We start from the raw sequence: 24,621 nt of genomic DNA, 5'->3' as shown, positions 1-24,621 counted from the left end.
GTGATGGGCAGCTCTTGCTCCTAGAGCAAATGCATACGTGCACAGTGGCCGGACGCATTTTCATCCCTGTTTACTCTGAGCTAATGCCGCTCGTACACCTGGAAGTGCAGCTCGCAGCATCCACAGAGAGCCAGTGAGGAGACTGTGCTCAGCAACTGCGCCCCCAGCCGGCCCGGCCAGTGTCTGTGCGCGCCCAGCCGGCCCGGCCAGTGTCTGTGCGCGCCCAGCCGGCCCGGCCAGTGTCTGTGCGCGCCCAGCCGGACCGTGTCTGTGCGCGCCCAGCCGGCCCGGCCCGTGTCTGTGCGCGCCCAGCCGGCCCGGCCCGTGTCTGTGCGCGCCCAGCCGGCCCGGCCCGTGTCTGTGCGCGCCCAGCCGGCCCGGCCCGTGTCTGTGCGCGCCCAGCCGGCCCGGCCCGTGTCTGTGCGCGCCCAGCCGGCCCGGCCCGTGTCTGTGCGCGCCCAGCCGGCCCGGCCCGTGTCTGTGCGCGCCCAGCCGGCCCGGCCCGTGTCTGTGCGCGCCCAGCCGGCCCGGCCCGTGTCTGTGCGCGCCCACATGTGGCACAGCAATCACTCAAGCAGTGAGCGCTGCCCATCACAAGCTAGGGCAGTCACAAATACGCAAATTGAGGGGTGTAATGGCGCACCCGCCTAATGCCCATGCCTTCATTTCACTAGCACTGTGCCAGTAAACGGCTCATGTGACTTTATAAGGGTGCAGTCCCCTATATCATTGACCACTTCATCTACAACTCAGTTTGTGGCTGTATCCTTCATATTATAGTCGCTGGTCTCTTACCTTCCAACCACTGCTGCTTTCCAGCCCCCGACCTGCACTTTTTAGCTACATTGCACCCCGCGGTGACTTTTCTTTATAAATTCCATGGTGATATTTTTATTTTGTAATGTATTTCTAGTAATTGGATACAATCTACAATCCTGATGACATGACTTTTTCTATTTTTTGTTGTTGCTCCGTTGTAATTACACGCCGTCGTTTCACCTTTCATCTAGAGAGTAATTTACTCGTTAGCGATATTTTCAGAGCCGTTAATTATTTACGGTATGGCTCTCTCGGCCGCCTTTAGAACAGGAGAAATATGTTGCTACAAATAGTCTTTTTTTATTTTGGTCATAAAAGGCCTCCGCGCTCAGCGGACCGGAGCGCCGGCCATTCCGGGGTAATATCACTCCTGAGTTTTCCTTCTCCGCAGTCAGGAATGGCGCTGCTTTTCTGTAAATAGATTCACGTGTGACACAGAACGCGCCTCTCCGGCCCCTTGTCCGTCTCTTGTTTTATTCCCTGTCTGAATAACAAGAGGCATTGACGGCTAAGGGGACCTTGGAGAGCCGAGAGCGACGGCCGGAGCCCCAGGAGCAGAGTGCAGCCGTGTATTGTGCCAGCACACTCGTACATTTCCTCGCCACATTCTCGCAGGTCCAGAGATTAATACCGTAACTGAATTTCTGTCTCCGGCATTTAGTCGTCCATCCTTTATACTTCTGTCTTTCCTCCTCTTTATTAGTTTAATAACTAAAGAGAAAATCCTTTATTGCAGCTATCTGTTAATCCAGGACGTCATTATTCAATGTTAGTGAGGCTTCAACTTTGGACGCACTCCATTTTTTGTATCAGACATTCCTAATGTCAAACAATCTCATATTGATGACTTATCCTAAAGAGAGGTTATCTATATGAAAGTATGGAAAATGCCTTAAATAGACCTGATGAGACCAGTGTACTTATTTAGAAAATCCATGCAGGAGAGGTTTGATCACCCTGATATTAATAGGAGCATTTTGAGCGTCCATGTATATAGTGAGAGAGCTCATAAGGCCAGACGTATTAATTCTCTACCTGTCCAGTGTGACTTTCAGCTGCAGCTTGTACTGAGCAGTGTGAGATCTCAGCAGCATGGAGGAGGGACACTGAGAAAACTGTCAATTAGACTAAGTGGGATAAGATTCAATAATAGTATTGAGGAGGGATCCCGAGGAGCTGTCTCAATAAGACTAAATGGTTAGAGATTCGGCCACATCACAGAGGATGGACAGTGAGGAACTGTTAGGATGGGTATGTGGAGATTCATTTGCAGCAAGGAGGAGGGACACTATGGAATTGTCTGCTATTTAGGCAGAGTTGCAGCATTAGCAGAGAGGAGGGACACGGAGGAGCTGTTAGAATAGGTATGTGAAGATTTGGTATGTGAAGATTTAGCTGCAGCAGGGAGGAAGGACAAGAAGGAATTCTCAGCTATGTAGGCAGAGTTTCAGCATTAGTATGGAGAAATTATGTGGAGATTCAGCTGCAGCAGGGAGGAGGGGCACTGAGGAGCTGTTAGGATGGGTATATGGAGTTTCGGTTGCATCAGGGAAGGGACACTATGGAATTGTCAGCTATGTAGGCAGAGTTGCAGCATTAGTATGGAGAAGAGATGCTGTTAGAATAGATATGTGGCGTTTCAGCTGCAGTAGGGAGGAGGGACACTGAGGAGCTGTTAGGATGGGTATATATGGAGATCCAGTTGCAGCAGGAAAGGGACACTATGGAATTCTCAGCTATATAGGCAGAGTTGCAGCATTAGTAGGGAGAAGGGATGCTGAGGAGCTGTTAGGATAGGTAGGTGAAGATTCGGCTGCAGCATGGAGGAGGGACACTGAGGAGCTGTTAGGAATGTATGCAGAGTTCCAGTATAGTAGAACAAGGGCACAGTTTGCTACCTGCCCTTTCCGTCCTCTTTTTAGTATACCTTTCTATCTGTTAGGCTATATCTCATATATTGCATGAGTGTTGTTCTCCTTTAATGTTGTTAGTCAGATTATAGGGACTCCTAAGGTGACATAGGGTCAGCTGCCGTGGAGTGAAGGCGCCATTTCTCGTAATCAATATATGGTGCCAACCTCCACTGTTAGGCAGATCGAGGGGATAGGGGTCACTTTAGGGTGTTTATTAGGGTTTAGTTTTTCTGATTGTTTTGATATTTATTAGGCCGGTTTCACATTAGCGCTTTTTAAGCGCACGCACGGCCGGGGGTAGCTCCGCCCCCGAGCCGGCTCTCTGCCCGGCGTGCCCGCCCCTTGCTTGTAGCGCCGCCTACTAGCGGACAGCGGCGCCTGCGATCGGCGCACCCTATCTTTAGCATAGGGTGCGCAGATCGTGCGCAGGCCGTGCGCTAGTTGCGCTTTGACCTGCGCTGCGCACTTTTGACGGTGCGCCGTGCGCGCCAAAATCAAACTTTTCGGATTTTGGCGCGCACCGTCAAAAGTGCGCAGCGCAGGTCAAAGCGCAACTAGCGCACGGTCTGCGCACGATCTGCGCACCCTATGCTAAAGATAGGGTGCGCCGATCGCAGGCGCCGCTGTCCGCTAGTAGGCGGCGCTACAAGCAAGGGGCGGGCACGCCGGGCAGAGAGCCGGCTCGGGGGCGGAGCTACCCCCGGCCGTGCGTGCGCTTAAAAAGCGCTAATGTGAAACCGGCCTTATTTTGTATTTTTAGATATATCTAATACAATTGGTAATTTTAAGGTTTTTTTTTTTAGTTTTTGCTCCATTATTAGTAGGGAAGAGGGATGACGAGTAGCTGTTAGGATAGGTATGTGGAGATTCAGTTGCAGCAGGGAGGAGGGACACTGAGGAATTCTCAGTTAGATATGTAAGCAAAGTTCCATCATCAGCTTGGAGGATGGATCCTGAGGAGCTATTAATCATGTTAAGTGAATGGAGACTCAGCAGCAGTAGGGACTGTGGGCACTGATGAGCCGTGTGTCTAATTCCATCCTGTGTGATAATGATTGCTGAGCCGTGTATCTAATCCTATCCTGTGTAATACTGACTGCTGAGGCGTGTATCTAATCCTATCCTGTGTGATACTGACTGCTGCGCTGTGTATCTAATCCTATCCTGTGTGATACTGACTGCTGAGCCGTGCATCTAATCCTATCCTGTGTGATACTGACTGAGCTGTGTATCTAATCCTCTCCTGTGTGATACTGACTGAGCTGTGTATCTAATCCTCTCCTGTGTGATACTGACTGAGCTGTGTATCTACTTCTCTCCTGTGTTATACTGACGGAGCTGTGTATCTAATCCTATCCTGTGTGATACTGACTGCTGAGCCATGTATCTACTCCTCTCCTGTGTGATACTGACTGAGCTGTGTATCTAATCCTATCCTGTGTGATACTGATTGCTGAGCTGTGTATCTAATCCTATCCTCTGTAATACTGACTGCTGAGCTGTGAGTAATCCCATGCTGTGTGATAGTGACTGCTGAGCCGTGTATCTAATCCTATCCTGTGTGACACTGACTGCTGAGCTGTGTATCTAATCCTATCCTGTGTGTTACTGTCTGCTGAGCCGTGTAACTAATCCTATCCTGTGTTATACTTACTGCTGAGCCGTGCATCTAATCCTATCCTGTGTGATACTGACTGCTGAGCCATGTATCCAATCCTATCCTGTTTGATACTGACTGCTGAGCCGTGTATCTAATCCTCTCCTGTGTGATACTGACTGAGCTGTGTATCTAATCATATCCTGTGTGATACTGATTGCTGAGCTGTGTATCTAATCCTATCCTGTGTAATACTGACTGCTGAGCTGTGTGTAATCCCATGCTGTGTGATACTGACTGCTGAGCCGTGTATCTAATCCTATCCTGTGTGATACTGACTGCTGAACCGTGTATTTAATCCTATCCTGTGTGATGCTGACTGCTGAGCCATGTATCTAATCCTCTCCTGTGTGATACTGACTGCTGAGCCATGTGTCTAATCCTATCCTGTGTGATACTGACTGTTGAGCCGAGTATCTAATCCTATCCTGTGTGATACTGACTGCTGAGCCGAGTATCTAATCCTCTCCTGTGTGATACTGACTGCTGAGCCGTGTATCTAATCCTATCCTGTGTGATACTGACTGCTGAGCTGTGTATCTAATCCTATCCTGTGTGATACTGACTGCTGAGCTGTGTATCTAATCCTATCCTGTGTGATACTGACTGCTGAGCCGTGTATCTAATCCTGTCCTGTGATACTGACTGCTGAGCCACGTATCTATTCTTATCCTGTGTGATACTGACTGCTGAGCCATGTATCTAATCCTATCCTGTGTGATACTGACTGCTGAGCCATGTATCTAATCCTATCCTGTGTGATACTGACTGCTGAGCCATGTATCTATTCTTATCCTGTGTGATAATGACTGCTGAGCCATGTATCTAATCCTATCCTGTGTGATACTGACTACTGAGCCATGTATCTAATCCTGTCCTGTGTGATACTGACTGCGGAGCTGTGTATCTAATCATATTCTGTGTGATACTGACTGCTGAGCCATGTATCTAATCCTATCCTGTGTGATACTGACTGCTGAGCCATGTATCTAATCCTATCCTGTGTGATACTGACTGCTGAGCCATGTATCTAATCCTATCCTGTGTGATACTGACTGCTGAGCCGAGTATCTAATCCTATCCTGTGTGATACTGAGTGCTGAGCTGTGTATCTAATCCTATCCTTTGTGATACTGACTGCTGATCTGTGTATCTAATCATATCCTGTGTGATACTGACTGCTGAGCCATGTATCTAATCTTATCCTGTGATACTGACTGCTGAGCCATGTATCTAATACTATCCTGTGTTATACTGACTGCTGAGCTGTGTATCTAATTCTATCCTGTGTGATACTGACTGCTGAGCCGTGTATCTAATCCTATCCTGTGTGACACTGTCTGCTGAGCTGAGTATCTAATCTTATCCTGTCTGATACTGTCTGCTGAGCTGTGTATCTAATCCCATCCTGTGTGATACTGACTGCTGAACTGTGTATCTAATCCTATCCTGTGTGATTCTGACTGCTGAGCCATGTATCTAATCCCATCATGTGTGAAACTGACGCCTGAGCCGTGTATCTAATCCTCTCCTGTGTGATACTGTCTGCTGAGTCGTGTATCTAATCCTCTCCTGTGTGATACTGTCTGCTGAGTCGTGTATCTAATCCTATCGTGTGATACTGTCTGCTGAGTCGTGTATCTAATCCTATCCTGTGATACTGTCTGCTGAGCTGTGTATCTAATCCTATCCTGTGTGATACTGACTGCTGAGTCGTGTATCTAATCCTATCCTGTGTGATACTGACTGCTGACCTGTGTATCTAATCCTCTCTTGTGTGATACCGACTGCTGAGCCGTGTATCTAATCCTCTCCTGTGTGATACTGTCTGCTGAGTCGTGTATCTAATCCTCTCCTGTGTGATACTGTCTGCTGAGTCGTGTATCTAATCCTATCGTGTGATACTGTCTGCTGAGTCGTGTATCTAATCCTATCCTGTGATACTGTCTGCTGAGCTGTGTATCTAATCCTATCCTGTGTGATACTGACTGCTGAGTCGTGTATCTAATCCTATCCTGTGTGATACTGACTGCTGACCTGTGTATCTAATCCTATCCTGTGTGATACCGACTGCTGAGCCGTGTATCTAATCCTATCCTGTGTAATATCGTCTGCTGAGTCGTGTATCTAATACTCTCCTGTGTGATACCGTCTGCTGAGCCGTGTATCTAATCCTATCCTGTGTGATACTGACTGCTGAGCCGTGTGTCTAATCCTGTCCTGTGCGATACTGACTGCTGAGCCGTGTATCTAATCCTATCCTGTGCGATACTGACTGCTGAGTCGTGTATCCAATACTATCCTGTGTGATACTTTCTGCTGAGCTGTGTATCTAGTCCTATCCTGTGTGATACTGTCTGCTGAATCGTGTATCCAATCCTCTCCTGTGTGATACTGACTGCTGAGCTGTGTATCTAATCCTATCCTGTGTGATACTGTCTGCTGAGCCGTGTATCTAATCCTATCTTGTGTGATACTGACTGCTGAGCTGTGTATCTAATCCTATCCTGTGTGATACTGTCTGCTGAGCCGTGTATCTAATCCTCTCCTGTGTGATACTGTCTGCTGAGCCGTGTATCTAATCCTCTCCTGTGTGATACTGACTGCTGAGCCGTGTATCTAATCCTATCCTGTGTGATACTGATTGCTGAGCTGTGTATCTAATCCTATCGTGTTATGAATGGGTCACCGAGAAGGAAAAAGCAGAACAAGCTAAGTCATAGAAAACCAGAGAGGTTGGTAACTATCCAGATTGCAGATCCCTGATCTTACCACACAACTAGCAGTAGCCGTGGAGCGTGCCTACGATGTTCCTAGACGCCTCGTCACGGCCGGAGGGCTAAATAAGCCTAAAGCAAGAAAAGGGAAAACTAACTGCCCCAGAGCAGACCCCCAAAGGAATAGATAGCCCCCACACATGTATTGACTGTGAAACAAGATGAAGGCACAAACACAGGCAGGAAAATAGGCTGAGCAAATGATGGGGCCCAAACTAACTAGACAGGAAAGGAAAGACACTGTCTGCAACCTGCAAAAAACCCTACAAAAATCATGTCCAACACTTCTGATAGCAAAATTAACCCTGAAGTCACTAGACTTCTCCCACTATATCAGCACTCTGAAATATTCTGAGACAGAGCAAAAAGAGACCGAACTTGTAAGGGACAAAAAGCCAATTGGCAAAATACTGATAAATAAGAGTGGAAATTCAGCACAGCCCCCAGCAGGGGCTGGCTGACCACACCAAAAAACTGAATAGTCCAACAAAATTAAGTGTGAACGTTAGCAGAAAAACTTACTTAGATGACTAGAACAGAGCTGAAAACCAAGAGCTGACAAGCCAGAAGGAATCACCATCAACTGAATAGGGCGTCAGCTGTCTTAAATCCAATCTGAGACTCCTGAAATCCAATCGTCATCCTCATTCACAGGTGGCAGATCTCCACCGATCAAATCAGCCACTCTACCTCCTGTTACCACCAGAGGAAGTCTGGAATGAGAACTCACAACTGGTGAACCAGAGAATGAACTCACAACAGTACCCCCCCCCCCCTTGATGAGGGGTCACTGAACCCTCATCCACGCCACGAGGCCGATCAGGATGGGCCCGGTGAAAAGCACGAACCAATCTATTGGCATGAATATCGGAGACAGAGACCCAAGAATTATACTCCTGACCATAACCCTTCCATTTGACCAAATACTGGAGTCTCCGTCTAACCAAACGAGAATCCAATATTTTCTCTACCTCATATTCCACATTGCCTTCAACCAGCACAGGGTCAGGAGGTGCTGCAATAGGAACCACTGGCTCCACAAACCTCTTCAACAGAGATTTGTGAAATACGTTATGGATCTTGAACGTAACTGGAAGAGCCAATCGAAACAAAACAGGATTAAGAATTTCCAAAATCTTATAAGGACCAATAAATCTTGGCTTAAATTTAGGAGATGCAACCTTCATAGGAATATTCTTAGATGACAACCAAACTATATCACCCACTTTAAACCGGGGAACCAATGTTCCTATGCCGGTTGGAAAATCGCTGGGCCTTTTCCTGAGAGAGTGACCACTTATCCACCACTTGGTCCCATATCTGCTGCATTCTCTTAACCACAGTGTCCACACCTGGGCAGGACGAAGATTCCACTTGCCCTGAAGAGAATCGAAGATGAAACCCAAAATTACAGAAAAAGGGTGACATCAAAGTTGCAGAACTAGCTCTATTATTCAGTGCGAATTCGGCCAAGGGCAAAAATGAGACCCAATCATCCTGATCAGCAGATATAAAACATCTCAAATAAGACTCCAAGGTCTGGTTTGTTCTCTCAGTCTGTCCATTGGTCTGGGGATGAAACACGGAGGAGGAGGATAACTGAATTCCCAGATTGGAACAAAAGGCTTTCCAGAATCTGGAAACAAACTGGACTCCTCTGTCGGACACAATATTCTCAGGAATCCCATGTAACCGAACCACCTGTTGTAAAAACAAGGGCACCAACTCAGTGGAAGATGGCAACTTTGGGAGTGGTACAAGATGGACCATCTTCGAAAATCTATCACAAATCACCCAGATAACAGTCATTCTCTGAGAGACAGGAAGATCAGAAATAAAATCCATTGAGATATGGGTCCATGGCCTCTTGGGCACCGGCAAGGGCATCAGCAACCCACTAGAACGAGAACAGGGTTTAGACCGAGAACAAGTCCCACAGGACTGTACAAAATTCCTGACGTCACGAGATAAGGCTGGCCACCAAAAGGACCGACTCGCCAAATCTCTGGTACCAAAAATACCTGGATGACCAGCCAATGCGGAGCAATGAATTTCAGACATCACTCTTTCTCCACTGGTCAGGAACATACAATGTTCCCATAGGGCAACGCTCAGGTTTATCCTCCTGAAATTCCTCCAGGGCACATCTCAAATCGGGCGAAATGGCAGAGAGAACTACCCCCTCACCTTGGATGGTAGTAGGCTCGGTCACACTAAGAGAATCGGCAAAGAAACTCCTAGAAAGGGCGTCTGCCTTAACATTCTTAGTGCCCGGAAGAAAAGAGACTACAAAATTAAAACGCGTGAAAAACAATGCCCATCTAGCCTGTCTAGGATTCAAGCGTTTGGCCGACTCCAGATAAATCAAATTCTTGTGATCGGTGAGGACCACAACTTGATGTCTAGCTCCCTCCAACCAATGTCTCCACTCCTCAAAAGCCCACTTCATGGCCAACAATTCCCGATTCCCCACGTCATAGTTGCGTTCAGATGGGGAGAACTTTCTAGAAAATAAGGCACAGGAATTCATCTTAGAAGTCACAGGGTCTTTTTGGGACTAAACAGCTCCTGCACCAATCTCAGAAGCATCTAGCTCCACCTGAAATGGAAGTGAGACATCAGGTTGCCGTAAAACTGGAGCAGAAGTAAATTTCTGCTTAAGCTCCTGAAATGCTGAGATAGCCTCAGGAGACCAATTCAGCACATCAGCTCCCTTCTTGGTCATATCAGTCAGTGGTTTGACAATACAAGAAAAATTACCTATAAATTTACGATAGAAATTAGCAAAACCCAAAAACTTCTGGAGGGCCTTCAAAGAAGTAGGCTGAACCCAAACATAAATGGCCTGTACCTTGGCCGGGTCCATTTCAATAGTCGATGGAGATAAGATAAATCCCAAAAATGAAATCCTCTGTACACCAAAGAGGCATTTCGATCCCTTAACAAACAGGGAATTCTCCCTCAAAATCCGGAACACAGTCCGGACGTGTTCCACATGAGAATCCCAATCACTAGAAAAGATCAAAATATCATCCAGATAGATGATCAAAAACTTATCCACAAAGTCACAGAAAATATCATTCATAAAGGACTGGAAGACAGAAGGGGCACTATTGAGCGCAAAAGGCATCACCAGGTACTCAAAATGTCCCTCTGGAGTATTAAACACCATCTTCCATTCATCCCCGTGCTTGATGCGAATAAGATTATACGCCCCCCTGAGGTCAAGCTTAGTAAACCAGCAGGCACTCTTAACTCTGGAGAATAAATCAGACATCAGAGGTAACGGGTACTGATATTTAACCGTCATCTTGTTAAGGGAATGATAATCAATACACTGTGTTAATGAACCATCTTTTTTGGCCACAAAAAAAACCCCAGCACCTAAAGGTGACGAGGATGGTCTAATATGACCCTTCTCCAATGACTCCTTAATATAGGATCGCATAGCATCATGTTCGGGTACTGATAAGTTGAAAAGCCGACCCTTGGGGAATTTACACCCAGGCATCAACTCAATTGCACAGTCATAACTCCTATGAGGAGGCAAAGACACAGACTTACTCTCACTAAATGCATCAGAGAATTCAGCCAGATAGTCAGGAATATCATGAGACTGAGGAGAGGTGGAGAAAACAGGAGCGTCCCTAAGAACACCCTGACAGCCCCAACTCACCACAGACACAGATTTCCAATCCAAAACTGGGTTATGAGTTTGCAGCCAAGGAAAACCCAGAACAATAGCCTAATCCTGGGGATCGCTGCACAGCAAGTAGATGACAATTTTAACCTGCTGCATAGAGCTCCCCAATGAGTTAGGCTTCAAGGCCAGAAATAATTTACAATTATTCTTAAAATTCAGAAATTTAGACCGATCCCCAGAAAACACATCAGGAGTAGGGATCTTAGGTTCAGCAGCATGTGACTGAATGAGATAGGTGGAAATTCCCTGCACTTCAGCAGCCAGCTGCTCCACACGATCAGACAATTGCTTAGTCTCCATTAGGAAAAAGAAAAAAAAATCCTCCTACGGCCCCAGAGAAAAAAGAGGAAAAAATATATATAAAAAAAAATTCTGACCCCTTTTTTTTTTAACAACTTTTTCCTGCTTTTGAGTGCCCTAGAATCTGCGGTAAGGCTGGTAATTCTGTTATGAATGGGTCACTGAGGAGGAAAAAGCAAAACAAACTAAATCACAGAAAACCAGAGAGGTTGGTAACTATGCAGATTGCAGATCCCTGATCTTACCACACAACTAGCAGTAGCCGTGGAGCGTGCCTACGATGTTCCTAGACACCTCGTCACGGCCGGAGGGCTAAATAAGCCTAAAGCAAGAAAAGGGAAAACTAACTGCCCCAGAGCAGACCCCAAAGGAATAGATAGCCCCCACACATGTATTGACGGTGAAACAAGATGAAGGCACAAACACAGGCAGGAAAATAGGCTGAGCAAACGATGGGGCCCAAACTAACTAGACAGGAAAGGAAAGGAAAGACACTGTCTGCAACCTGCAAAAAAACCTACAAAAATCATGTCCAACACTTCTGATAGCAAAATTAACCCTGAAGTCACTAGACTTCTCCCACTATGTCAGCACTCTGAAATATTCTGAGACAGAGCAAAAAGAGACCCAACTAGTAAGGGACAAAAAGCCAATTGGCAAAATACTGATAAATAAGAGTGGAAATTCAGCACCCCACATTAGCAGAAATACTTAGCATTAGATGACTAGAACAGAGCTGAAAACCAAGAGCTGACAAGCCAGAAGGAATCACCAGCAACTGAATAGGGCGTCGGCTGTCTTAAATCCAATCTGAGACTCCTGAGATCCAATCGTCATCCTCATTCTCAGGTGGCAGATCTCCACCGATCAAATCAGCCTCATTACCTCCTGTTACCACCAGAGGAAGTCTGGAAGGAGAACTCACAACTGGTGAACCAGAGAATGAACTCACAACACTATCCTGTGTGATACTGACTGCTGAGCTGTGTATCTTACCTTATCCTGTGTAATACCGTCTGCTGAGTCATGTATCTAACCCTCTCCTGTGTGATACTGTCTGCTGAGCCGTGTATTTAATCCTATACTGTGTGATACTGACTGCTGAGCCGGGTATCTAATCCTCTCCTCTGTGATTCTGTTTGCTGAGCTGTGTAAAGTGGATATGAAAAGTCTACACACCCTTGTTAAATGCTAGGTTTTTGTCATGTGTAATAAAAATCAATCCCAGCAAGAATTGTTTCAGAACTTTTTTCACCTTTAATATTGCGCACATCTGTACAAATCCACTGAAATATAAGCAGCTTTAATTTTGAAGTAAAAATAACAAGAGTAAAATAATGTAGTTGCATAAGTGTGAACACCCTCTTATAACTGGGGATGTGGTTGTATTCTGAATTAGCCAGTCACATTTACATTGATGTTACATAGTAGTCAGTGCACGGCCGCCATTATTTACAGGGATTCTAATTAACACCATTGAACGTTTACCCGTTTTAGGAGGATTTGAGACACATTTTCTTAATTGCATTTTATAGCAGAAGCCATGGTCCGTAAACAACTGACAACACAGCAAAGGGATCACATTGTCGAAAGTTATTAGAAAAATGGTACAAATTTTTTTCTAAGTCATCATATATACCATGGATACTCCAAAAATTGTCCTCAAGAAGTGATTTATATTTGTAACAAAAGTGACATTACCTAGAAGTGGACATCCCACAAAAATTGATGAAAAGTCAAGAATAAAATTACCATAATCTGAGGAGTTCTATAGATCTAGGAGGTATAGCAACATTAAAGGAGCTGCAGGAATTTTTGGCCAATACCAGTTGTGTCCTGCATGTGACATCTATCTCCCATATCCTTTATATGTCTGCCCTGTGGAGTAGGGTGGGCAAGACAGCAGCCTTTTCTTAGATAGGAAAACATACAAGCCCTGCTGTGTTTTGCCAAAACCTACATCATGTCTGCCAAAAGCATGTGGGAAACATGTTATGCTCTGATGAGACCAAGATTGATCTTTTTGGCCATAATTCCATAAGATATGTTTGGTGTAAAGGCAACATTGCGCATAACAAAAAGAGTACCATAACTACAGCGAAGCATGGTGGAGGCAGCATTATGCTTTGGGGATATTTTTTAGCAGCTGGTACTTGGCTTTAGGCCCCGTCACACATAAAGATGCACCAGCGATCCCGACAACGATACGACCTTGTCAGGATCGCTGGTGCATCGCTAAATGATCGCTGGTGAGCTGCCAAACAGGCACCTTCACCAGCAATCAGCACCAGCGAGGACGCTGGTCTCTAAGGTAAATATCGGGTTACTAAGCAGCGTGCGTCTCTTAGTTACCTAATGTGTACCTTAGAAACCTGCGTGCTCACGCCGGGAGCTGCCAGCACGCAGGTTTCTAAGGTAAACATCGGGTAACTAAGTGACGCGCGCCGCTTAGTAACCTGATATTTACCTTGGATGCCAACTGCCAGCGCCTGCTTAGAGCGCTGGGAGCTCGCCGATCGTTGGCTCCCGCTGCCACACGCAGCGATGCGTGCTGGCCAGCGGGAGACCAGCGATCAAAAAATGGCCCAGGACAATCGAGCACGTTCAGCGATACCTGGCGGGGGGGGGGGGGGGGGCGGTCGCTGATCCCCGTCACACACGGCGATCTCGCTGGCGAGATCGCTGTGGCGTCACAAAATCAGCGATCTCGCTGGTGATATCGCTGTGTGTGACGGGGCCTTTAATCAAGGTGGAGGCAATTGAGAGCAGTTCCAAATATCAAACAATTTTGCATCAACACCTTCAGGCCTCTGCAAAGAATATGAAGAGGAATTTCAACTTTCAGCACAACAGCGACCCTAAGCAACTTCCAAAGAGTGGCTTCACCAGAAGATCACAATTTTGGAATGTCCCAGACCTGAATCTAATAGAAAGTCTGTGGACGACCTGAAGAGGGCGCTGCACACAGGAGATGCCTCTGCAATCTGCTAGATGGGGGGCAAGGAAGATCTGTCAAAGACCGCTAATGCTACATGTGCTACCATGATAGTTCGGCCCAAAAAGACTGAATGCCGTAAGAAATTCAAAAGGGACTTCCACAAAATAAATGGTGTGAGGGTGTGAAGAGTTATACAACCACATTCTTTTATTTTTACTTTTTTACTTTTGTTTTTTTTTACTTATTTAACCTGAAAATATTTCCGTTTGTTTCTCAATGGATGTGTACAGATTATGGGCGACATTGAACATAGGTGTCTAGACTTTTTATATGCACTGTATCTAACCCTATCCTGTGTGATACTGTCTGATGAGCTGTGTATCTAACCCTATCCTGTGTGATACTGACTGCTGAGCTGTGTATCTAATCCTATCCTGTGTGGTACTGTCTGCTGAGCTGTGTATCTAATCCTCTCCTGTGTGATACTGTCTGCTGGGCCGTGTATCTAATCCTCCTGTGTGATACTGACTGCTGAGCCGTGTATCTAATCCTATCCTGTGTGATACTGCCTGCTGAGCTGTGTATCTAATCCTATCCTATGTGATACGGACTGCTGAGCCGTGTATCTAATCCTATCCTGTGTGATACTGTCGGCTGAGCTGTGTATCTAATCCTATCCTGTGTGATACTGTCTGCTGAGCTGTGTATCTAACCCTATCCTGTGTGATACTTTCTCGGAGTGTTGCAGTACAATACGTTTCTGATTTTGTGCTTTTTTCCTGTCTCCAGATTTCCAGTGGGTGCAGGGGGATGTGTGCGAGGTGCAGCTGATGGTCTACAACCCGATGCCCTTTGAACTCAGAGTGGAGACCATGGTGAGTCCTTATGTAACACAAGCAGCTGATGATGAAACGTACAGGAGAACTTATTTAATCCACACCTGTGTCACTTTTTTATACATAGCATAATGGTGCTTTCCACCACTTTCTAATAATTCACATATGATCCGAGGGTGCATTAACAAAAGAAATTGTCTGGGTTCTCCTTCGGTCTTATCACCTTCTCTCCCATCCAGGTCAGAGTGATGGCTGCTGCAGCAACATGTCGGTTACAGTTGCCGCCAATGATTGTCTGCAGAAGTCCGCCGCCAATCAGGCCATAAGACACCTAGTGGGAACCCGGCCAGCAAGACAGAGTAGCACAGGGGTCCATAAGCGAATGTCCTACATGGTTCTGACATGCTCACATTATTACCACGAGACAGGGTTTCGTGTTGTGAGTTCATTTTCCCCTTCACCTTTGATGTCTGATGAACTCCCTCTTCTGGTGAAGAGAGGTAGTGAAATTGATTGGGATGGGAAGAACCTGTTATCTGAACAGGCGGAGTGTGATTGGACATCTGGAATTTCTGAGTGGATATAAGGCAGCCGACGCCCTGCAGGGTTTGCTGGTGATCCTTTCATTTCTGAGGTCTGACATCCAGTTTTAGTTCCTGTCTACTAAAAGCTAAGTTTTTGCCCTGCTATTATTCCATGAGATTTTGACTGGTTTCCTTAGTGTTTGTATTCAGCCAGTCCTGGTTAGGACTGGCTGAATTCCATTTTTGTCTCTGATCAGTTGATCTCTTTGCTCTGTTTCCAGAATATACCTGAGTGCTGATATAGTGATTTTGAAGTCTAGCGACTTCAGGGCCTTTTTCCCTATCAGACGGTTGGGACATTTTTGTAGGGTTTTTGCGGATTGCAGCCAGCATCTTTTCTGTCCTGTCCTATCTAGTTAGTTGGGCCCCATCGTTTGCTCAACCTATCTTTCTGTCTGTGTTTGTGTTTTCATCTGTTTTTCACCGACAATACATGTTGGGGGCTGTCTATTGCTTTGGGGTCTGCTCTGGGGCAGTTTAGATTTCCCCTTTCCTTCTTTAGGCTTATGTAGTTCTCCGGCTGTGACGAGGGGTCTAGGGCACCGTAGGAACCCCCCACGGCTACTGTTAGTTGTGGTGAATAGGATCAAGGGGTCTGCAATCCGATAGCTACCAACCTCTCCGGTTTTCTGGACTTAGCTAGTATTTTTGTTTTCTCCTCCGGTGACTCATTCATAACAGAATCACCAGCCATACCGCAGATTCTAGGGTACTCAATAGCAGGAAAGAATTGTAAAAAAAAAAAAAAAAAAGTGTCAGAATTTTTTTTGTGTATATTTTTTCCTCTATTTCTCTGAGGCCGTAGGAGGAATTTTTTCTCAATGGAGATTGAGCAATTGTCTGATCGTGTGGAGCAGCTTGCTGCTGAAGTGCGGGGAATTTCCGCCTACCTTGCTCATTCACATGCTGCTGAACCAAAGATCCCTACTCCTGATGTGTTTTTTGGGGATCGGTCTAAATTTCTGAATTTTAAGAATAATTGTAAATTATTTTTTGCCTTGAAGCCTAACTCATCGGGGAGCTCCGCGCAGCAGGTTAAAATTGTCATCTCTTTCCTGCGCGGCGAACCCCAGGATTGGGCGTTTTCTTTGAAACCTGATGATCCTATTCTGACTGATGTGAATACATTTTTTTCAGGCCTTGGGGTTGTTGTATGATGAACCTAATGCTATTGATCAGGCTGAAAATGCCCTGTTGGCATTGAGCCAGGGTCAGGATTCTGCAGCGTTGTACTGTCAAAAATTCCGAAAGTGGGCGGTCCTTACTACCTGGAATGATGGTGCCTTGGCAGCTCTCTTTCGGAAGGGTTTGTCAGAAACCGTAAAAGATACTATGGTGGGATTTCCTGTTCCCTCTGGTCTTGACGAATCTATGTCATTAGCCATTCAGGTTGATCGGCGTTGGCGTGAACGTAAAACTGTACGAGAGGTGTGGCCACCTGTTGAACAAATGTCTGAACCTATGCAATGTGATAGAGTTTTGTCTAGGGCGCAACGTCAGGCATTCAGAAGGCGTAATAAGCTGTGTTTTTTCTGTGGAGATGCCTCTCATATGATTTCTGTCTGCCCTAAACGAGAGAAACGTTTTGCACACACATTTGCTGTGGGTGGTGTTCAACCTAAGTTTCTTCTGGCAATTACTCTGATCTGCTCCCTGTCCACATTTTCCACTAAGGCTTTTGTGGATTCGGGAGCAGCTCTGAACCTGATGGTCTTGAATTTTGCTAAACATTGTGGGTTTCCTATGACACCTCTGCAGACGCCTATCCCTTTGAGGGGTATTGATGCTACTCCTTTGGCGAAGAATAGACCTCAGTTTTGGACCCAGGTGGTAATACGGGTCGCCCCAGACCATCAAGAAAGTTGCAGATTTTTGGTGTTGCATAATTTGCATGATACCATCGTTCTTTGGTTTCCCTGGTTGCAAATCCATAATCCAGTTTTGGATTGGAAATCTGTGTCTGTGGTGAGTTGGGGTTGTCATTGTGCCCTTAGCGACGCTCCTGTTTTCTCCACCTCTCCCCAGTCGCAGGATGTTCCTGACTATTTGGCTGATTTTTATGATGTATTTAGTGAGAATGAGTCTGCGTCTTTGCCTCCTCATAGGAGTTATGACTGTGCAATTGAGCTGAGTCCTGGGTGTAAATTTCCCAAGGGTCGACTTTTCAATTTATCTGTACCCGAGCACGAGGCTATGCGATCCTATATTAAAGAGTCGTTGGAGAAGGGTCATATTAGACCATCCTCTTCACCCTTAGGTGCTGGGTTTTTTTCGTGGCCAAGAAAGATGGTTCATTAAGGCCTTGTATTGACTATCGTTCCCTCAACAAAATTACTGTTAAATATCAGTATCCGTTACCCCTGATTTCTGATCTATTCTCCAGAGTTAAAGGTGCTTGCTGGTTTACCAAGCTTGACCTCAGGGGCGCGTATAATCTTATTCGCATTAAGCAGGGGGATGAATGGAAGACGGCATTTAATACTCCGGAGGGACATTTTGAGTACCTGGTGATGCCTTTTGGGCTCACTAATGCCCCTTTTGTCTTCCAGTGCTTCATGAATGATATTTTCCGAGATTTTGTGGATAAATTTTTGATCATCTATCTGGATGATAATTTGATCTTTTCCAAGGATTGGGATTCTCATGTGGAACATGTTCGGACTGTGTTCCGGATTTTGAGGGAGAATTCCCTGTATGTCAAGGGATCGAAATGCCTTTTTGGTGTTCAGAGGATTTCATTTTTGGGATTTATTTTGTCTCCGTCAACTATTGAAATGGACCCGGCCAAGGTACAGGCCATTTATGATTGGGTTCAGCCCACTTCGTTGAAGGCCCTCCAGAAGTTTTTGGGTTTTGCTAATTTTTATCGTAAATTTATAGCTAATTTTTCTGGTATTGCCAAACCATTGACTGATTTGACTAAGAAGAGTGCTGATGTGCTGAATTGGTCTCCGGAAGCTGTTTCTTCCTTTCAGGAGCTGAAGCGAAGGTTCACTTCTGCCCCGGTTTTGCGGCAACCTGATGTCTCACTCCCGTTTCAGGTAGAGGTGGACGCTTCTGAGATTGGTGCAGGAGCTGTTTTGTCCCAAAAAGATCCTGTAACATCTAAAATGAATCCCTGTGCTTTCTTTTCCCGAAAGTTCTCCCCATCCGAACGTAACTATGATGTGGGGAATCGGGAACTGTTAGCCATGAAATGGGCATTTGAGGAGTGGAGACATTGTTTGGAGGGAGCTAAACATCAAGTCGTGGTCCTTACTGACCACAAGAATTTGATTTACCTGGAGTCGGCCAAACGCTTGAATCCTAGACAGGCTAGGTGGGCCTTGTTTTCACACGTTTTGATTTTGTGGTCTCTTTTCTTCCGGGCACTAAGAATGTCAAGGCAGACGCCCTTTCTAGGAGTTTCTTTGCCGATTCTCCTATTGTGACCAAGCCTGCTACCATCTTAGGTGAGGGGGTAGTTCTTTCTGCCATCTCGCCCAATTTGAGATGTGCTCTGGAAGTTTCAGGAGGACAAACCTGAGCGTTGTCCCATTGGAAAATTGTATGTTCCTGACCAGTGGAGGAAGAGAGTGATGTCTGAGGTTCATTGCTCCGCATTGGCTGGTCATCCAGGTATTTTGGGTACTAGAGATTTGGTGAGTCGGTCTTTTTGGTGGCCCGCCTTGTCTCGTGATGTCAGGAATTTTGTGCAGTCCTGTGGGACTTGCTCCCAGTCTAAACCTTGTTCTCGCTCTAGTGGGTTGTTGATGCCTTTGCTGGTGCCCAGGAGGCCATGGACGCATATTTCAATGGATTTTATCTCTGATATGCCTGTCTCTCAGAGAATGACTGTTATTTGGGTGATTTGTGATAGATTCTCTAAGATGTTCCATCTTGTACCACTCCCTAAGTTGCCATCTTCCTCAGAGTTGGTGCCCTTGTTTTTGCAACAGGTGGTTCGCTTGCACGGGATTCCTGAGAACATTGTGTCTGACAGAGGAGTTCAGTTTGTTTCTAGATTTTGGAGGACTTTCTGTTCCAAGCTGGGAATTCAGTTGTCCTTCTCCTCTGCGTTTCACCCTCAGACCAATGGGCAGACGGAGAGAACAAACCAGACTTTGGAGTCGTATTTGAGATGTTTTATTTGTGCTGATCAGGATGATTGGGTTTCATTTTTGCCCTTGGCCGAATTTGCTTTAAATAATAGAGCTAGTTCTGCCACTTTGATGTCACTTTTTTTTGTAACTTTGGGTTTCATCCTCGATTCTCTTCAGGGCAGGTGGAGTCTTCTGCCTGCCCAGGTGTTGACACTGTAGTGGAGAGAATGCACCAGATCTGGGACCAAGTGGTGGATAAGTTGTCTCTCTCCCAGGAAAAGGCCCAGCGGTTTTCCAACCGGCATAGAACCATTGGTCCCCGGTTTAAGGTGGGTGATATGGTTTGGTTGTCATCAAAGAATATCTCTATGAAGGTGGCTTCTCCAAAGTTTAAACCTAGATTTATTGGACCTCACAAGATTTTGGAGGTCTCTTTTCGATTGGCTCTTCCTGTTACATTCAAGATCCATAACGTGTTTCATAAGTCTCTGTTAAAGAGGTTTGTTGAGCCAGTAGTTCCTGTGGTGGCATCTCCTGACCCTGTATTGGTTGAAGGTAATGTGGAATATGAGGTTGAGAAGATACTGGATTCTCGTCTGGTTAGACGGAGACTCCAGTATTTGGTTAAATGGAAGGGTTATGGCCAGGAGGATAATTCTTGGGTCCCTGCATCCGATATTCATGCCGAAAGATTGGTTCGTGCTTTTCATCGGGCCCATCCTGATCTCCCTGGTGGCGTGGATGAGGGTTCGGTGACCCATCCTCAAGGGGGAGGTACTGTTGTGAGTTCATTTTCCCCTTCACCTTTGATGTCTGATGAACTCCCTCTGCTGGTGAAGAGAGGTAGTGAAATTGATTGGGATGGGAAGAACCTGTTATCTGAACAGGCGGAGTGTGATTGGACATCTGGAATTTCTGAGTGGATATAAGGCAGCCGACGCCCTGCAGGGTTTGCTGGTGATCCTTTCTGCTCTGAGCTCTGGCATCCAGTTTTAGTTCCTGTCTACTAAAAGCTGTTTTTGCCCTGCTATTATTCCATGAGATTTTGTCTGGTTTCCTTAGTGTTTGTATTCAGCCAGTCCTGGTTGGGACTGGCTGAATTCCACTTTTGTCTCTGATCAGTTGATCTCTTTGCTCTGTTTTCAGAATATACCTGAGTGCTGATATAGTGATTTTGAAGTCTAGCGACTTCAGGGCCTTTTTTCCTATCAGACGGTTGGGACATTTTTGTATGTTTTTTTGCGGATTGCAGCCAGCATCTTTTCTGTCCTGTCCTATCTAGTTAGTTGGGCCCCATCGTTTGCTCAGTGTGTCTTTCTGTCTGTGTTTGTGTTTTCATCTGTTTTTTACCGACAATACATGTTGGGGGCTGTCTATTGCTTTGGGGTCTGCTCTGGGGCAGTTTAGATTTCCCCTTTCTTTCTTTAGGCTTATGTAGTTCTCCGGCTGTGACGAGGGGTTTAGGGCACCGTAGGAACCCCCCACGGCTACTGTTAGTTGTGGTGAATAGGATCAGGGGTCTGCAATCCGATAGCTACCAACCTCTCCGGTTTTCTGGACTTAGCTTGTATTTTTATTTTCTCCTCCTCCGGTGACTCATTCATAACAGTTTCGCCAATTACTGGTTTCGCACTTCATCCAGGGTTGAGGTGCACAAAGCTAGATGAGTAGTGGTGAGTACTTCAAAATGGTGCCCTGCAAGCTTTGCCAGCATGGGCCTTTGCTGACTGTAAAATTGCTTCACGTTGTGATATGGGGTAATGGGTCACTCGTCCATCACTGGGTATATGAGCGCTCCTTGCATCACCTGCTCACTAAGATGGCATCGGTAGGCACTTGGTGCTTAGCTGTAGCTTGAGTCCAGGTAGGAGGACCAGTTGGACCTTGGACGACCCATTCAGAGAAGACCTCAATCTGGGTAGATCACCCTAATAAATTGCATGTAGAAGAAAAGTCCGTCCTGGCTTGTGTTTTAATCGATGGAGTGTTGCCATAGCAAGATGGCTGCTTTTAGATTAGGTGCAGTTTTTGAAGGTAACGATCCTTGGGAGGAATAGAGTGGATCCTCACAGTTGTAGAGGAGTCCGGGTCCAATTAGTTGGCTTTTATTCAGGATGTAATAAACAGGAGCTCTTCAGAGGCGGGGTCTAGCTCCTTCATTTGCTTATCTCCACCCCCAAGGAAATCAAATCGAGTCTGTTTAACCCCATTGTGCCTGTGGGTGAAGCTGTTCATCCTGTGCTGTGGTGCAGCGTAGAGGGGGCTGAGGAGCTGATGCCTCCAAAAACTGCTGCTGTCTCACTGGCGTCGAAGTGTTTCTGTGACAACCGGGGGCCCGCCGAATGCCCTGTCACTGCCATTTTGGTACTCCTTTGAAGCTCGGGTACATGAGGACCATGATTTACACTATATTCTTCAATGGTATGGTATTGCGTAGTAAATTCAGCTGGACAATTGCAGGTTCAAGCCCCCCAAGGGGAGAAACAAATATGGTAAAACAAAAACAATTAAAATTGGAGACACAACTGCAAAAACAAATAAAATGGAGACACAACTACTGTATTTATCTATAGATCTAGAATTTTTTTTTCTTTAAATTTCCAAAAATTTTTTCAATCGTTAAATAAAAATATGCACGTTTGTCATCGCCGTAATCGCACTGAACTGTTTTCCCCATTTTCCCGCACTTTTTTCCCGGTATTCAATGCAGTGCACAGTAAAATGAATGGCGTCATTGAACTTGTCCCCCAAAATAAAAAAAGAATCCCTCTTAAGGCCATGTTGGCCCCCAAAAAGAAAAAGTGATGGCTTTTGGAAGTAGGGAAGGAAAAAATGAAAGTGCAATAACAAATAATTGCCTTGTCCTCGAGAGATTAAAAGAAGTCTTATCTCCTATAACGCCTCTGATATGGGAGCTGGGTATTTGGCTTGCAAGACCCGACTTTATGGCGGACAACTGCTCCTAGACAGACATTTTGCTCGAGAGGAGGACCCTCTTTTATGATGCACATACAGCACATTAAAGGGACTATCCAGCAGTTTTTTGCTATGTAATTTAAGAGCAGCATAAAGTAGGGGCTAAGACCCTGATTCCAGTGATGTTTCACTTGCTCATCAGCTTGCTGTAGTTTTAATACAATCAGTGTTTCATCAGCAGGAGATTATCACTTCAGGACTAGTTGTCATGTACCAGGCAGTCCGGTTAATCTAGCTAACCCCGCCCCCAACTCTGGCAGCTTTTTCCTGTGTACACTGTGTAAGCTGCCAATCAGGGGCGTTGGCAGGGTTATACGCAAGCTCAGCAGTCATAGCACTGCTACATCCAAGGCAGAGAAAACTGTGATTTTATCAAAACTACAGCAAGCAGCACAGCAAGTGACACATCGCTGGAATCAGTGTCTCTGCCCCTGCATCATGTTGCTTTCAGATTACATAGCAATAGCACAGGAACTCTTAAACTTTTATTATAAAAAATGAAAGAAGGGAATCTGGCTCTTTTATTATCCTAAAGTACAATCCCATAGCACGCGGACAGGAAGTGTTGTCTGAGGGGCACAGGGAACCTACAGCTTGAATTCCACTGTTCGCATCACACTATTCCAGTTCTCCTTTAAGGCGGCGTCCTGCGCTGCCTGACATGGGTCTGCTGACGGGATACAATTAGGAGGATAATAGATTTCTCACTTTACAAAGAGAGAGAGAGAAAAAAAAACCCCTTAGTAAGTAGAAGAGCGAGCGCCGCTGGTTAATAGGGTGACAAAAAATCGCAACGGCGACGTAAACCCAATAATAACGAATGGTCTGGAAGAAGCTTCTATATCAGGAAGGTTAATTTCAAGCTCCGAGTCCCCCATGATAAAGCCGCCTGTCAGGTCTTTATGGTTTTAATGATCAGAGCAGAACAAGCTGCCGTCAGAGACGTCCCTGCCGAGGGTGTATATAGATATACATGTGTGTATATATAGGGCAGGGAGCCGTTAATGTGATCCTGACCATTGCAGCCTTTATTGGCCTCCTCTAATCCCGCCGCGACCTCCTCTTTTCCTAGAACTCATAACAAATTTAAAGTAACGCTCTGCAAAACCGGATTAACTGCAGCGAGGCCGCGGTATAGCTGCCGGTCTCAGGACCCCCCGGGGGCCAAGTGCAGGGATTCAGATCACGGACGTCACCGGCGTTAATGGGCCTGTAATAGATGTCAGCCCCCCGCTCGCCTCGCTATCCCCTTACAACACACATATATAAGCACTTAACTTCCAGGCAAATGTAGCAAGAGATAGAAATTACCGCGAGGGTCACCGTGACCACCGAGCCGCTCGGCGGTGGCGGTTGTGACAATGTCACCAGAGTCCTTTTGCAGCTATTTATGTTACTTTGTGTCATTTTTAGTATTTATTGCCCAGAGGAAGGAGAGTTGTGCTTTTTTTTTTTTTTTTTTTTTAATTTTTTTTTTTTTTTAATTTTTTCTTTTTTTATTCCCCTTCCATCCTCGTTATCATTGGCTGTTTTAACTCTTTAATGTCCAGCCATGTGATGGATCCTGCTGCCGACGAGTGGAGAGAAAATCAAAACTAAATTAATTAAAATAAAGAAAAAAAAAAAATCCTTTGTCGCTTTCTAACCGGAACATTTGGGGCCGCATACATTGTTATTGCAATTTTTAGGGTCGGTGCTGTATTAAGAAAATATAACCGAAATCACACTCGGCTCCGGCGGTCACTGAAAGACGTTGCATCTGTTATCGCCATATTTAACCCTGTTCATTGCCAAAGAAAAGGGGTTCAAAGCGCCAATAACATGGGGGACGATAAAATTAAATGCACATGATTTTTTTTTAATTTAAACATTATTATCGACCTATTACAACAACCGACATTTTTTTTTCTTTTCATTTTTCATAATCTTTGTTCTAAAAACCATAAAGATATTATATTTATTAGTATTATTAACTTTAAATACAGTTTCGGCTCATGCAGAGCCTTTATCTAGAGGTTTGAAAACAATTTAGCTTT

General features: G+C 45.6%; 1 protein-coding gene across 4 annotated transcripts in view; it reads left to right on the top strand.

Annotated features, from left to right (window-relative positions):
• TRAPPC9 (trafficking protein particle complex subunit 9) overlaps positions 1-24,621 on the top strand; it is a 691,224-nt gene that overhangs the window by 85,621 nt on the left and 580,982 nt on the right. For all 4 annotated transcript variants that reach the window (XM_073590384.1, XM_073590386.1, XM_073590387.1 and 1 more), the window contains exon 12: positions 14,897-14,982. In XM_073590384.1, coding sequence (XP_073446485.1) covers positions 14,897-14,982 — 86 coding nt within the window. The remainder of the gene's footprint in view (positions 1-14,896; positions 14,983-24,621) is intronic.

This window comes from Dendrobates tinctorius, unplaced genomic scaffold (genome assembly GCF_039654945.1).
Source record: "Dendrobates tinctorius isolate UK_male_01 unplaced genomic scaffold, ASM3965494v1 ptg000116l, whole genome shotgun sequence".
In the NCBI taxonomy this organism is placed as follows: domain Eukaryota; kingdom Metazoa; phylum Chordata; class Amphibia; order Anura; family Dendrobatidae; genus Dendrobates; species Dendrobates tinctorius.
Note: the sequence above shows the minus strand (reverse complement) of the source record. Positions and strands in the feature narration are given on the sequence as shown.